General features: G+C 60.3%; 1 protein-coding gene across 1 annotated transcript in view; it reads left to right on the forward strand.

The window, feature by feature from the left end:
- The window catches only part of LOC117070328 (A disintegrin and metalloproteinase with thrombospondin motifs 7-like), a 684711-nt gene that overhangs the window by 36382 nt on the left and 632614 nt on the right, over window positions 1-15715 (forward strand). The window contains 15 exon segments of the mRNA XM_033189286.1: window positions 1174-1343; window positions 1673-1806; window positions 2722-2842; window positions 4086-4330; window positions 4612-4753; window positions 7522-7648; window positions 8129-8342; window positions 8660-8673; window positions 8675-8720; window positions 8722-9688; window positions 9691-10074; window positions 11004-11155; window positions 11611-11784; window positions 11865-12011; window positions 13174-13336. Of these exon segments, the coding sequence (XP_033045177.1) occupies window positions 1174-1343; window positions 1673-1806; window positions 2722-2842; window positions 4086-4330; window positions 4612-4753; window positions 7522-7648; window positions 8129-8342; window positions 8660-8673; window positions 8675-8720; window positions 8722-9688; window positions 9691-10074; window positions 11004-11155; window positions 11611-11784; window positions 11865-12011; window positions 13174-13336 (3200 nt within the window).

The raw sequence follows: 15715 nt of genomic DNA on the forward strand, positions 1-15715 counted from the left end.
GGGGACACTGAGGCCCAGAGACTGGAGAGACTCATCAGAGGCCACATGGCAAAACAGCTGCTGGCTAGAAGGAGGCAGGAGAGAGCAGTGGCGAAGAGCATGGGTTCCAGACCTTAGATGGCTCCAGGTTCAAATCCCATCTTCATCCTTTCTCTGGGCCTCATTTTCCCCACCTATATAACAGCAGTGCCCATCCAGTAAAGTTGTAGTCAAGGGCAAATGCAGTTTTTGCAGGCCAAGCCCTCAGTCTTGCAGCTTGTCTGTAGGGGGCACTCAGCAGGAGGGGCTTGGTGGCCTCAGAGACACAACAAGAGTCTGAGATGAGACTGGGGGCAGCTGGGAGGATGGGCCAGCACTGAAGGGATGGCCTGAGGTGTGTGACTTCACCTCTCTGGGCCTCTGTTTCCCCATCTAAACGGGGTGGTGTGAAGATCTGCTGAGACATAGAGGCCAGTGGTACCATAGACCTGAGGTACTACCCGGCTAATCTTCACCTCAGGAGGCCACCCGGGGCAGGCATGGGGTTCACAGCCAGCCCCACCCAGGGCCCTGTGCTTATCTAATACTGGCCTGTGGCCCTCCCTGCCTCTTGACCTCCAGGTCTGAGCTGGGTGGGGGCCAGCAACCCTGGCCTAGATGCGGAGGGTTTCAGGAGCTGTGCTTGGTCAGACCTCTCAGCTGGCTGAGGCCCTGGGCGCTTTCTTTAGACCCGGGCTGGGGTACTGCCACCAGGAGGGAGGCTGAGGATTCAAGGGCTTGTTAGGATGCTGGTATCATGGGCTGGAGACTCGGAGCAGTCCCTCCAGTCAGTGCCAGTCATGCCTGCAACTTGTCCCAGCTTTTCAACAGCCCTCTGCAGAGGCAGCCCCAACCTCACTTTATACAGGAGGAAACTGAGGCCCAGAGGCTGGCCGAAGACTTGCCCATGGTCACACAGCAGGTTGGGGGCAGAGCTCAGGCTTCCTGCTGCCACCTCCCCGCAGGTCCTTACAAACAGGGAGGGTGTGTCTGGGCCAGAGGGTGGGCAGCCCAAGGGAGGAGAGCAGCGTGCACAAAGCTGGGCGGCAGGGATCTCGGGGTGTGGGTGCAGGAGGAAGCCGCTCGCTCTGGGCTGTGGCCATGCAGTAGTATTCACCAGTCCCTCACTGGGGCGCACCCCGGTCCTCCCCACAGGCCCAAATACAAAGGCAAATACTGTGTGGGTGAGCGGAAGCGCTTCCGCCTCTGCAACCTACAGGCCTGCCCCGCTGGCCGCCCCTCCTTCCGCCACGTCCAGTGCAGCCACTTTGACGCTACGCTCTACGAGGGCCAGCTGCACACATGGGTGCCCGTGGTCAATGACGGTGAGTGCTGCCTCCCATGGAGACACTGAGGCTCAGAGGGCTGGGGGTGTGTGGGTCCAAGGTTACCTTGTGATGCAAGCAGGAGGCCCAGTCTCCATCCCAAGCCTGGGCCACTCCCACTGTCCCCTGGGGCTGCTGCTCACCCCTAGCTCCCCAGTCTACAACCTTGCAGATAGCTACCAGCCCAGCCGGAGCCTCCAGCATGTTGTAGCTGCTTGGGAGCCTCTAGCCTGCTATGGATGTGTGTCACAGAGGGGTCTTCCTCTTCCTGGTGGCCTCCACACTCCTGCCCCAGCTGTTGCTGATGGCTCTTCTACTTGGGCCTCCAGTGAACCCCTGCGAGCTGCACTGCTGGCCCTCAAATAAGTACTTTACCAAGAAGTTGTGGGATGCCGTGGTCGATGGCACCCCCTGCTACCAGGTCCAGGCCAGGTGGTACCTCTGCATCAATGGCATCTGCAAGGTGTGCCTGGTTAGGAAGAGGCTCTCCCAGCACTGGCTGCCCTCAGCCCCACTGGCGGGCCCCAGGTTCTCTCCTGGGTCCCTCCTGGTCCTCTTCAGGCCACCCTCCCCATGCTCTACCATTGGATTTCCCAGCCCCCACCCTCTATGATCTCTAAGGCAAAGCCCCTGCCACACCTCCTGGCACTGGGGACCCCTCCCAGTCAGGCCTCACTTCCCTGCATCTCCTTGGATGCCTGCACCAGCACCACCCCAAACAGGAAGCTGGAGCCCAGGCAGTGACTTGACCTCTTGCTGGCTGGCTGACCCCAGGCAGTGGTTTGCTCCCTGACAGAAGGGGTTAAATGAGGTGGCCCAGGTGACATGAAGGGCTCTGAGCCCCGAAGAATAGTGCTCAGTATTTGGTAACAATTTCTATTCTTATTTTTAATAACAACGATGGCCTCTCCTCTTTGCCTATGTCCCCAGCCACCTACTTGTCCCTGCTTCTTGCCCTCTAAGCCTCTGGGGTATCAAGGCCTGGGCTCTGAGGAGGACCAGCAGGGAGGTGCCAACCCCCAGTGCCTTTGACGTTGAAATTCCCTGCACGCGCTGGTCAGGAGCCTATGGCGCATCAGATCCCCTGCCTGCCCGCGGCCTTTGCAGAACTTTTTCCTTCTCTTGTCTCATGTGATGCTCACGACATGCCTTTAAGCAAGGGGTGGGTCTCCCCATCTCACATCTGAGAAAACTGAGGCTCAGGGAGATAGAGAAGTTCACCTGGGTCAGAGGCACAGCTGGGGTGGGGCAGGACCAGAGAGAGGCCTCCTGACCCCCACTCCCAGCTTTCTCCTCCTGACCCTGGCTGGCCCCCAGGACTGGGACCACAGAGGGCTGACCACCAGCACCAGGGGCCTCCCCTCCTTGTGTGTTGCAGAACGTGGGCTGTGACTTCAAGATTGACTCCGGTGCTATGGAGGATCTCTGTGGCATGTGTCACGGCAATGACTCCACCTGCCACACTGTGAGTGGGACCTTTGAGGAGGCCGAGCGCCTGGGTATGGGGTGGGACCGCTATTGGGGAGGGGTGTGCTCTTCACCTGGTGGCCCCTTCCCCATCTCCCCTGGGCCCCTGTCCTTCGTCTTGTGGTCCCCACCCAGCCTAGAGATGGCTAAGCAGGGAAGCCTTGCTGGGGTAGAATTCTTGCAGGAGTCAGGGGACCCCTGGCCCACATGCAGAGACCTGTCCCCACGGGGAGTCCTCCGGTCCCAGAGACCCCAGGCAGGGCCAGCTCGGCTTGCGTGTGGCCCCTGGGCCTTTCAAAGAATGGTAGTCTCCTCCTGAAGCTTCTGAGATGCCCAACTCCGTGCCCTCACCTCTGGTCTGTTTTGCACACGTTGCTCAAGTACTGACTGTGTGCTAGGTGATGGGAACATGCAGGTGAAGTGCTCAGTCCTGCAAGGGGACAGAACCTTCTGGTGTGACCAGTGCAGTAGACGTAGGCCCAGAGGGCTGTGGGAGCACCAAGGAAGAAGGTCCTGGCCTGGGGAAGTCAGGGAAGGTTTCCCGTAGGAGGTGGAAGTTGAGCTGAATCATAAAACTCAGAAGAGATGGAAGGGGCCTTCCAAATGGAGGAAAGAGCTTGTACCAGACCCTGGAGGCAAGAAGAGAAGGCAGGACCAGCTATGGGGCCTTGAATGTCAGGCTGAGAAGCTTAGATTTCATCCCGGAGAGCAGTGCAGTGTGGTGGATAAAGCACTGGCCCTGGAGGCTGCTCATATCCCAGCAGGACGCTCATGCACGTTACTATCCCTGTCTGCCTCACTCTGCTCATCTGTAAAATGGGGATAACAATAGTACCTAGGCTATAGGGCCATTACCCATGAGCTTACACATGTGAAGTGCTGAGAGTAGTGCCTGGCATGTGACGGAAGGGAATGAATAAAAGCAGGCCGCATGGGGATGAGGAGGGTGTCCCAGGAGAAAGGCCTCAACACTTTGGTTTTTTTAGAAAGAGAATTAGTGTAAGGGATGGATCCAGCCTTGTGATGAGACCAGCTTAGGTCCCCAAGTGAGGGGTGATGGGGCATGGCCACGGGGTCAGGATTTGTGGCACCTCTGTGAGGTTTTGGTGGTCTATGACAGATCTGAGCAATTTGGGGAGCTCAGACTTTAAAGCTAATGGTGAAATCTTTGGCATCAGCAGGTGGAGGCAAGTGGGGAGAGACGTGAGGGAAGTGGGTGGGGATAAGCAACCTTTTCACCCTGGGCACAACCTACCCACAACCCTTGGCTGACAGAGTATGTGGACGTGGGGCTGATCCCAGCCGGCGCATGCGAGATCTACATCCAGGAGGTGGCCGAGGCTGCCAGCTTCCTGGCACTGCAGAGCGAGGACCCAGAGAAGTACTTCTTCAGTGATGGCTGGTCTATCCAGTGGAACGGGGACTACGAGGTGGCAGGGATCACCTTCACATATGCACGCAGGGGCAACTGGGAGAACCTCACATCCCCGGATCCCACCAACGAGCCTGTCTGGATCCAGGTGTCTGCCTCCCAAGGCTCAGGGTCAGGGAGCGGAGGCGCAGTCCCCAGGCCCAGCACCCCCCATGGCAGGTCTCGTCCTGGAGGAGTGAGCCCTGGGTCAGTCACAAAGCCTGGCTCTGAGCCAGGCCCTCCTGCTGTGGCCTCTACCTTGGTTTCCCTATCTTTAAAATGGCCCAGTGGTGTAGCTGCAGTTCACAGAGGTGGCTGGGGTTGGATCCTTTAGGACTGGGTGGATGGAGAAGACACCTTGTGCTCACAGGCTCCTGCCTGCCCACCCAGCTGCTGTTCCAGGAGAACAACCCCGGGGTGCGCTACGAGTACACCATCCACAGGGAGGCAGGCGACCATGGCGAGGTCCCACCACCCGAGTTCTCCTGGCACTATGGGCCCTGGACCAAGTGCACAGTCACCTGTGGCAGAGGTGAGAAGTGGGGCAGGCACAGCCTCGCCAGCAGAGGCTTTGTCTCTAGACAGGGACACTGGCTTCAGCTTCCAGCTCACTGCTGGGCCACCATGGGTTTAGAAGTTGGCTTCTCTGAGCCTCAGTTCCCCATCTGTGAGATGAGGCTGGCAACTGCCCCATGTCCCAGGCCCACTGGGAGGGTAAATGGATGAGGCAGGTGGGTGCTGGCTTGCGGCACGTGCTCAGTGTGCTCCAGCTCTTGGCGTTCTCCCTCCAGCGGACACAGCTCCCTCTCGATTGTGTCCTTGCTCAGCTCCGGCAGGTCTTGTGCCTGCATTTCTGCTGCGTCCTGGAGACCAGTCCAGTGGCCCCTCACCACGCTGACTTATTTCCCTGAACTATTTATAAAAAGTAGGGCAATTTCATTAACTCCGACTCTTCCTCCCCATATTTCCCTCAGTTTCCCCACATGTTCCTCAGTCCCCCCCTCTGTCTCTTTGTCTCCTCCCCACTGCTCCTCAGTCTCCCCTCTGCCCCTCCATCTCCTCCCATACTTCTCAGTCTCCCCTCACACCCCTCGGTCTCCCTCCTGCCCTCCAGTCCCACCCATGCCCCTCGGTCTTCCTCTCCGCCCGCTCGGTCTCCCCCACCGTTCCTCGGTCTCCCCACACCTCAGTCTCCCCTTTTGTCTCTTAGTCCTCCCTTTTCCCCTCGGTCTTCCCATCGTTGACACTCATTGTCCTCACGGTCTCATAATCGGGAATCTGAGATACAGACATTTGTGCATTCCTTAAAATGCTATTATGATGACAAAATGAAAATGGAGAACTGGGCAGATACCTTCCAAAGCTAGGAAATCCATGTTATCTAATATAGCTGTCTTTATTTATTTTATTTTATTTTATTTGAGATGGAGTCTCACCCTGTCGCCCAGACTGGAGCTCAATGGCATGATCTTGGCTCACGGCAGCCTCTACCTCCCAGGTTCCAGTGATTCTCCTGCCTCAGCCTCCTGAGTAGCTGGGATTTACAGGAACGCGCCACCATGCCTGGCTAATTTATATTGTTAGTAGAGATGGGGTTTCACCATGTTGGCCAGACTGATCTTGAACTCCTGACCTCAGGTGATTTGCCCGCCTTGGCCTCCCATAGTGTTGGGAGGCGTGAGCCACTGTGCCTGACCTAACACAGGTGTCTTTAATTGGACAAACGTGGAAACCAACACATACATTTGCAGCACTAGACATTTGGGGAATTGTCTTTCAGCAAATTGGCTGCTTTGCAGGTGGACCACTTGAGAGTGTCTGCAGAGGCAAGTGCCCCGTGGTGGCTGGAACAGACAGGGGTTCTTTGTCTCAGGCAGGAAGTCCCAGATGCACAGTCCAAGCTGGCGGGACCTGGAACTGACTGGCCCTCCGCCACACTGTCCTTGCCACAGCAGCCTCCCCTACACTCCTGCTTGTCACAGATGGTGTCCTCCCTTCCAGGGCTCTTACCGTGTACCGGGCAGGAAGAAGGAGAGGGGAAAGGGTTGACTCCCAGCAAGGGACTTGTGCCTTTTTCTCCCCAGCCAGGACTGTGTCCCAGACCCCCTAGTTGCAAGGGAGCGGCAGTGGGGTGTGTTTTCAGCAGGTCCCATTGCTGCCTTGAACAAAATCAGAATCTGTTGGTGAGGAAAGAGGGGGATGGGTGTGGGACTGGCAGCTCGGGAGGGACAACTTACTCTCAGGACCACGGGGCAGGGGGTGGAGCAGAGAAGGCAGAGCCACCTGCAGAGGGGGTCCTGCGGCTGGGCCTCAACAGGCAGTATGGAAGTGTGTGTCCAAGGTGAGGAGCGTGGCCGTGCAAAGGCCCCAGGATGGGCAGTGGCAGGTGGTGTGAAGGACAGGAGCAGTGCCAAGGCTAGTACCGGGGTGGAGAGCAGGGGCTGCCCCTTGATGCCCAATTTCTTGTCCAGATGTTCTCTGAGCCATTGGGAAGGGTGTGGATGGTGGGATGGTGTGTCGGTGGCCCCTGTACACACTGGGCCCTGAAGGCTCAGGCAGCGGCTCCTCCAGCCACAAGTTCTTCAGTGAGGCTGACTTCATCCCAGGCCACCTGGCCCCATGCCTTTCACCCACCTCATCACCCAAGCCAGCCCCGGGAAGGAGCAGAGGGAGCTGGGCTTTCATTCTCTTCCCAAGGCTGAAGCCCCAGCCCCTGGTCACCCCTCACCCCAGACTGGGCCAGCCTGGACAACTGTAGTCCTCCTCTTTGGGCCCCTGGATGTGGAAATAGGTCTCAGGGCAGGCTCAGTTTCCTTGAGGGGAGGGTGGCAGGAGCCATGGCTGGGTTTGCCTGCTAGCAGCAGCTGGCATGGATTGAGCTCTTAGGATGTGCCAGGCGTGGGCCGAGCCTGCACATGCAAGAACACACGCAGTCCTCCCTCCAGGGCTTGGAGGAGGCAGGATTGTTGCTCCCACTTCACAGAGGAGGACGCTGAGGTTCAGAGAGGCCAAATGAGTTGTCCAGGGTTTCAGCTAGGATGCAGAGGGTCGAGGCACCAAAAACCTATTAATCCTCCACACTCTGCCACCCCTCCAGTGGCAGCCAGAGGGGAGGCTACATAGGAGAGGGGGTGAGTGAGAACCAGGAGGACAGCGAGGAGGTGATGGTGGAGGTCTGTCTTCATCTTGACATGGGCAGTAAGGTGCTGTTTTGGGAGGGTTCTGGCAGAAAGGGTGTCTTTGGGTCTTGGGTGGTGGGCACCTGGGTGCCAGTCCCAGGCTAAGCCCCATGGCCCCCAGGTGTGCAGAGGCAGAGTGTGTACTGCTCGGAGCGGCAGGCAGGGCCCGTGGACGAGGAGCACTGTGACCCCCTGGGCCGGCCCGATGACCACCAGAGGAAGTGCAGCGAGCAGCCCTGCCCTGCCAGGTGAGCCCGCCCCACTCCCCCACCAACTCCCCACCCCTAGGTGTCTTGAGTCTGCCACAGGCCCCTACATCTGGGTCCCCAGAGGCCCTGGGGAGGAGCAGAGGGAGCCAGGCTTTCATTGTCTTCCCAAGGCTGAAACCCCAGCCCCCGGTCTCCCCTCACCCCAGCCTGGGCCGGCCTGGACACCTGTGGTCCTCCTCTTTGGGTCCCTGGATGGGAAAATAGGCCTCAGATCAGTTTCCTGAGGGAAGTTTCCCTGAGGGGAGGGTGGCAGGAACAGAGGGGCTGTGCCATGTCACCAGGCTTTGAGGGCAGGACACTTACCTGGGCTTGGAGCTCTGGAGAATCATCCACTGGCCTCTGTCCCAGCTCTGCCCAAACCCTGAGGGCCTGGAAGCCCAGCCTGGCCCTCCCTGCTGGTGAGCCTACCGGTGCCACCCATCTGATGCCATGCTGATGCCACCTGTGTGCCCTCGCCAGGTGGTGGGCAGGTGAGTGGCAGCTGTGCTCCAGCTCCTGTGGGCCTTGGGGCCTCTCCCAGCGGGCCGTGCTCTGCATCCGCAGCGTGGGGCTGGATGAGCAGAGTGCTCTGGAGCCCCCCGCCTGTGAACACCTTCCCCGGCCCCCTACTGAAACCCCTTGCAACCGCCATGTGCCCTGTCCGGCCACCTGGGCTGTGGGGAACTGGTCTCAGGTGAGTGTGGGATGGGAGAGGGTCTGCCTCCAGCTCCACCCTTGGTCTTCGGCTACAGATAGGCAGACAGCCTACCTGGAGCCTTCGTGGGTGGGAGGGAGCCTGGGCATTCCAGGGTCCAGCCCCTGACTCTAAAGCCTCAGGGATCAGGAAACCCCTGGCAAGCATGTCCACAGCCATGGCCTTGAGCTGGGCAGGGCTGGCTTGGGTCTCTGCCACCCTGACATAAGGCAGTGGACAAGTTACCCAGCCATGCCCCAGCGTCCCCTGGCAGCCTGCCTCCCAGCCTAAGCCCCTCACCCTGGCTTCCCCTGCAGTGCTTAGTGACATGTGGGCACTCAACACCAAAATGTCCTCTGCACTAATGACACTGGTGTCTCGGTGTCCCTTTGTCGAGGCCCAGCAGCTAGCCAGCAAAGTCACCTGCTCTCTGCCACCCTTTCGGTGGCCCCTGGACACACTGGGCCCTGAAGGCTCAGGCAGCGGCTCCTCCAGCCATGAGCTCTTCAATGAGGCTGACTTCATCCTGCGCCACCTGGCCCCAGGCCATTCACCTGCCTCATCACTCAAGCCAGCCACCATGGGCAACGCCATTGAGGAGGAGGCCCTAGAGCTGGACCTGCCGGGGCCCGTATTTGTGGACAACTTCTACTATGACTACAATTTCATCAACTTCCACAAGGATCTGTCCTATGGGCCCTTTGAGGAGCCCGATCTAGACCTGGAGGGGACAGGGGATCGGACTCCCTGACCACACAGCCGTCCTGCTGTGCCTTCCATGTGTAGCCCCATGCCTACCACAGAGCTTCCTGCAGCCAAGGAGGAGGAGGCACCGGGACCTTGGTCCCCTAGCCCTTGACCCAGCCAGGCCAGCTGCTCCACACCCCCACCCTCAGAGCAGACCCCTGGGAGCCCTTTGATCAATTTCCTGCCTGAGGAAGAAGGCCCCATAGGGGCCCCAGACCTTGGGCTCCCCAGCCTGCCCTGGCCTACAGTTTCCACTGATGGCCTGCAGATGCCTGCCACCCCTGAGAGCCAAAATGACTTCCCAGTTAGCAAGGACAGCCCGAGCCAGCTGCCTCCTCCATGGAGGGACAGGACCAATGAGGTTTTCAAGGATGATGGGGAACCTGAGGGCCGCGGAGCACCCCACCTGCCTCCAAGACCCAGCCCCACACTGCCCCCTTTGTCCCTGGTCGGCAGCACCCACTCCTCTCCTAGTCCTGACGTGACAGAGCTGTGGACAGGAGGGACTGTGGCCTGGGAGCCAGCTCTGGAGGGTGGCCTGGGGCCTGTGGACAGTGAACTGTGGCCCACTGTTGGGGTGGCTCCTCCCCCTCCTCCCCCATAGCCCATCTGCCAGAGATGAAGGGCAGGGACAGCCCCCTGGAGCCGAGGACTCCCACCTTCCCAACCCCAGGACCAGGCTCATGGGACGTGCAGACTGTGGCAGTGTGGGGGACCTTCCTTCCCACAACCCTGACTGGCCTCGGGCACACGCCTGAGCCTGCCCTGAACCCAGGACCCAAGGGCCAGCCTGAGTCCCTCAGCCCTGAGGTGCTCCTGAGCGCTAGGCTGCTGTCCATGCCCGCTTGGGACAGCCCCGCCAACAGCCACAGAACTCCTGAGACCCAGCCGCTGGCTCCCAGCCTGGCTGAAGCAGTCTCCCCTGCGGACCTGTTGGCTGTCAGGAACGCTAGCTGGCAAGCGGGAAACTGGAGCCAGGCAAATGGTGCGGGCTGGGTGGGCTGGGAGTCTGCGGAGGACCTTGGTGACTGTTTCCTCATCTGAAAATGAGCAGGGTGGGACACAGGCGTCATCTGTCTCGCCTCTCTTGGGGCAGGAGTTCCTAGGATTAGGGGAATGAGGGGACCCCAGGGCCCACTTCTGGGCAGCACAGGGGGCCTCAGGGAAGGCAGGGGCAGGCACGCTCTGGCAGCACAGCACACCCCAGGATGGAGCTGGTTCAGACACTGTGCAGTGGGGAGGGTCCCCACATGGCTGCCAGGCCCAGTCCTGCCCAGCAGGCAGCAGCTTCCCTGAGGCTCGGCCTGGCTCCTCCAGGCTGGGCTCAGCCCACTGCCACCTGGCTCTGCCCTGAGTGACTCCACCCTCCTTTGACAGTGACCTGCAGGCATCTGAGCTGCCTGAAAGAAGCTGACTAGTGCCCCCTCCCTAGGTCCCCAGATGGTCACTACAGGAGAAGCAAGCTTCTGTTCAGATCCCTAATTTGGGGGTGGGAAGGGTCAGGCTGAGGCCCACAGGACTTGTTTTGCACATCGATAGCCAGCGATTTGGCTGCTTGTCCCAGGACCCAGCCTTCCTTCCCTGGTGCCTCTGGGAAGTGATGAGGCTGGTCAGGACAGCTGGTCAGGGGTGCCGCCAGGGTCCCCTCCCCCACCTCTGCACCAATAACACTGGAACACAGGCCCTTTGTCCCATGTGAGCAGGGACGGTTGGTTGCTGGGGGAATTTGACTTTTCATTCTCACGGTCTTCCTGGGAGGTAGGTGGAGGAGCCTATTTTGCAAATAAGGAAACTGCGGCCCAGAAGAGGGCCCTGTCTTACTGAGGTCTCACTAGCCTAGGTGGATAGTTTCCTGACTGTGGAGGCCTGGCGGGGATGGGATCTGCCTGGCTTTCACCAGTCTGTGCCCCGCAGTGTCCACCACCTGCAGCTTGGGTGCCGTCTGGAGGCTGGTGCGCTGCAGCTCTGGCCGGGATGAGGACTGCGCCCCCGCTGGCCGGCCCCAGCCTGCTCGCCGCTGCCACCTGCGGCCCTGTGCCACCTGGCACTCAGGCAACTGGAGTAAGGTGCGTGAGGATGGAGCCAGGACAGGCATTCCCAGGGCATGGGTTGGAGCCCTGGTTCCCCACGGCCTGTGTTCCAAAAGCAGCAGGACAGGGGAGGGCTCCAGGCTGCACGTCTCTGCCCCCGATCACACTGGATTCCGAATCTCTTGGGAGTCTTCTCATCTTTGTCTGGCTTGGCCTGTCTCCTTTCCTCTGTATTTTCGACCCCATCTGGACTTGTCTTTCACCAGCTTGCCTTTGTTCCTCCCTTTCTCTGTCTGTCCCAGCCCCTGGCAGCCCCTGGCCATGCCACCTTTTGCCTGGGTCCTGCCAGCCTTGGCCTCTCGCTGGGGCTTTTCAGGGACTTGCCCGGAGCTGGGGCCTGGGCCTGATGCCTTTCCTGCCACACGCCTCATGGGGTCACGCCTGTGGGCCTGCACGTGGCGATGTGTTCCCACATGTCTCTCGGTCCCCAGTGCTCCCGCAGCTGCGGCGGAGGTTCCTCAGTGCGGGATGTGCAGTGTGTGGACACACGGGACCTCCGGCTGCTGCGGCCCTTCCATTGTCAGCCCGGGCCTGCCAAGCCACCTGCGCACAGGCGCTGCGGGGCCCAGCCCTGCCTCAGCTGGTACACCTCTTCCTGGAGGGAGGTGAGGCCTGGGGTTTCAGTTGGGGGGAGGGGACGCCCTCAGATGCTGGCTGTGCCCTGATTCCTTCCCTGCCCACCCAGTGCTCCGAGGCCTGTGGAGGTGGTGAGCAGCAGCGTCTGGTGACCTGTCCAGAGCCAGGCCTCTGCGAGGAGGCGCTGAGACCCAACACCACACGGCCCTGCAATACCCACCCCTGCACACAGTGGGTGGTGGGGCCCTGGGGCCAGGTGAGCCGGGCTGCGTAGAGGAGCAGGGAGCAAGTTTGTGATGGCGCCTGGTCAGTCCTGGGTTGGGTGAAGGATCTTTTGAGTGTGTGCTGTGAGCCAGGCTCTCTGTGGCCCCTGCGCATGCAGCAGTGACTGGACAAGGCCCTGCCCCGCTGATGCTCACACCTGCCAGGGAGAAACAGACAAGGAAAGGGCACGTGTGCTGTGATGTCAGGGAAGGCCTTCCAAGGAAGGGTCTGGGGTTGAGACCCAAGGGAGGAGTCAGTGATCCCAAGGACAGGGATCAAGGGGACAGCAGGTGTGAAGTCTGAGGCAGGAATGACAAGCTTGGGGGTATCAGGGAGCCCAGCAAAGGCCAGCGGCAGAAGGGGGCAGAAGAGGGGCCTCAGATGGGCAGGACACCTTCTGCTGGGCCTGTTTGGAACTCAGGGGTTCAGGCGTTTCAGATTTGGGCCCTGAACTGGGTCCTGGAGTCAGCTGGGCCAGCGTTTGAGTCTTTGTCCCACTGGCTGCTGAGTGACTCTGGGCAGGTTGCTTTGCTTTGCTGGGTCACTGTTTTTTCATCTGTAAAACTGGGACAGCTTGGGAGAGGAGGGTTGGGAAGATTAAATGAACAAACACAACAAAGCACAGGGCTGGGCACAGCACGACACTGGCACAGACTCAGCACATGTTTAGGGCTTTCAGACCCACACCTGATAACAACGAAACCTGGTGGGCTGGGCCCCGGCTGTGAAACCTGTCTCCTCCCCTCCTGCCCATGGACTGCGGCAGGTCCTCTGCTCTGTCCCTCGGGCACAGCGGTGTCTCACCCACATCTCTGCCCACTGCTGCATCAGGGCTCCATCCCGGGGCCCCTGCCCAGGCCTCTCAAGCATGTCCCGTGTGAGGGGCTCACTGCCCAGGAACTCCAAGGGTTGTCCCACTGTTCTCATGTCCCTGCCCTCTGCAGGAGCTGATCCCACAAGTGAGAGTGGGGTTCCAGCACGAAGTGGGCTCTAGGAATGGGACCAGGTCCTCCAGGAGGCACTGAGGGGGCGGCTGGGAGCAAGGGCAGGCCTGTCAGGTACAGGGCGCAGGGATGGCTTCCCAGAGGAGGTGTCACTGCCCCCACTGCTAGGGCTGGCCCTGGAGAAACTCATTCCTCCCCTACTCCCCCCAGTGCTCAGCCCCCTGTGGTGGTGGTGTCCAGTGGCGCCTGGTCAAGTGTGTCAACACCCAGACGGGGCTGCCCGAGGAAGACAGCGACCAGTGTGGCCACGAGGCCTGGCCTGAGAGCTCCCAGCCGTGTGGCACCGAGGATTGTGAGCCTGTCGAGCCTCACCGTGAGTCCCCTGACCCCAAGCTCTCTGCTGAAGTGAGGTGGGGCGGGGAGGGTGATGGGGATATGGGGTCGTCAAACCATTGCATCCACGGCACCGGCTGGCTCCATCTGTAGTCTGGGCTCAGTAGCCACATGGCCACTGAAAATCCTGATGCCACAGGATGCCATACCAGAGGCTGGGCTGTGCTGGGAGTCAGTCAAGGGGAGTCCCAGTCACACAACATCCCGCTGGCAGCTGTCTGACCTCGGGGGAGTAGAGGGAGTGGCCCTGGCCCCTGATTTGCTGTGTGAACCTGGGTAAGCTCTTTCCCCTCTGGGTCTCAGTCTTCCCATAGTGAGACGAGGGATGTCCCTGAGGCTGTGTGAAAACTGGGCCTGGGTGAATCCCTGTCCCCAGCCCTGGCCTGTCCATTCTCCAGCCAGAGGACTGCCTAGAGTGAGCAATGGAACCACAGGAACGGCCTCCCTTCCAGGGTCCTGATAATCCAAGTGGTGGGGGGTTTCCTGGAGAGCTGGGTCCTGGTGGAAGGGCCTGAGCTAGAGGTGGTTCTGGATACCCCACCACTCCCCCCACCTCCAGCACACACACACACACACACACACGCACGCACCCACCCACCCACACACACACACTCACACACTTCCTTCCTGAGTCCCAGCCGCTCTCAGCAGTGCTGATGGCAGGAAACAGGGTGGCCCTGGAGTCTCACCTAGGCTCCCCTCACCAGCTGAGTGGCTTTGGGCTCCATTTCCCTCTCAGGGCCTTCATGTGCTGAATAAAGGGGCCACAAAGCCCCATCCTTCCATAAATGAGGTCTGGGCATGCAGGGCCCAGCACTGTGTAGGCTCAGGAAAGGCGACTTTTTCCTCTTCCCGAAAGCCACTGTCATCCCTAATTACAAGGTCAGGGAGAGGGCCTGGGACCCCCTGCCAATCTAAGGAATCCAGAAGCTGTGGCGTGAGGAGCTGCGGCCCCTGTGCTGTTGGCTTTCTGCTCTCTGCCCCTAGGGCAGAGGCCTCAGTCAGGGCACTCAAGCTGGCATTCGGGGCCCCCTGCAATCTCCCCAGTCTGCCTTCTCCCCTTGTCCAATGCAGACTTCTCTACCTGTGCTGGCTCCTGGGCAGTCCTTATGCGGGCTCAGAGTGGCCCCTGCCATGCCTCATTACCCTGCCTCTGGCAAGGGTGGCCTTCCTGCCTCAAACTCCATTACCTCAAGGGCCAATGGCAGTGCCCCCACCCTGTCCCGCCTGCCTTCAGCATGCACCCAGCCAGCATCTCAGAGCACTCCTGTGTGTCGCCTAAGCTGGGTGCTGGCACCATGTCTCTTACCTTCAGGGCTAGGGTGGTGGGGTGGTTATGATCCCAGGGGATGAAGATCAGATGGGGCAGAGAACAGGAACTGAGGCACCTGGGGGCCTAGAACCAAGGACGGATGGCCCAGGAGGCTCTGGGCTTGCAAGGTCTCCCAGGGGTGGGTGTGAGTGGGCTACAGGGAGTGGGCTATGGGTGCTGGTTAGGTGGCTGAACTAGAAGCTGTCCTAAGTGAGGAGTTTTCTGCCACCAGTGAACAGTGGAGGGGCGGCTGGGAACGTGTCTTGGACTTTGAGACCCGGAATTCCCAGGATGTCCTGCTGGTCTGTGGGACAGTTGGCAGGACATGTGGAAAGCCGGGAAACTCCAGAGTGTGTGGTCGCTGCAGTGACACAGTGTGGCCACATCCATTTACTGTGGAGGTGGGGTTGACAGAGGGAGCCAAGCCCAAGAGGTGAAGCAGCTTGTCTGAGGTCACCGCAGGTGACCAGGATACAGACCTGCAGATACGCGCTTTGGAGCTCTGCCTGGAGCTTTGGTGGAGGAGCCTGCCTGCTGCCTCGTGCCCTCTGCTGGGCCTGGGGGATGCCTGCTGCCCTCCTGCTCCTCCTCCCCAGGGAGGTCTGCTGGAGTAAGCAGGGCCCGGGCAGCAGTTGGGGGCTGTCAGCAGTGGCAGTGGCATCAGGAGCAAGGCCAGGAGGCTGAAAACAAGCCACTTCTCCGAATAGCTCTGATAACCTGGGGCAGGAGGGCCCAGCCAAGCCTCAGCCCTGACGAGGACAGCCTGCAGCCAGCCTCCCTCCCCAGTGGGCCTGGGCTCAGTCCCTGGTTTCCGCTGACAGCCTGTAAGGCCCACTCTCTCTAGGCTTCATGGCCCACCTGAGAAGTGGGAGGCTGGTCTGGGAGATGGGACCCTGTGACCCAGAACCTGAGGCTGAGTACAGTCCCTGTGGCTGGAGGTGGTCACGGAAGCCTGGCAGAACAGATGCACTGGGGCAGGGGGCAGTGGGGGGAGTTGGGGGCAGAGGCCGCTGCAGGCGGCGTGGCTTTTCACCTGCTCCTCTGGGG

This window comes from Trachypithecus francoisi, unplaced genomic scaffold (assembly GCF_009764315.1).
Source record: "Trachypithecus francoisi isolate TF-2019V2 unplaced genomic scaffold, Tfra_2.0 Lachesis_group3, whole genome shotgun sequence".
NCBI classification, from domain to species: Eukaryota; Metazoa; Chordata; class Mammalia; order Primates; family Cercopithecidae; genus Trachypithecus; species Trachypithecus francoisi.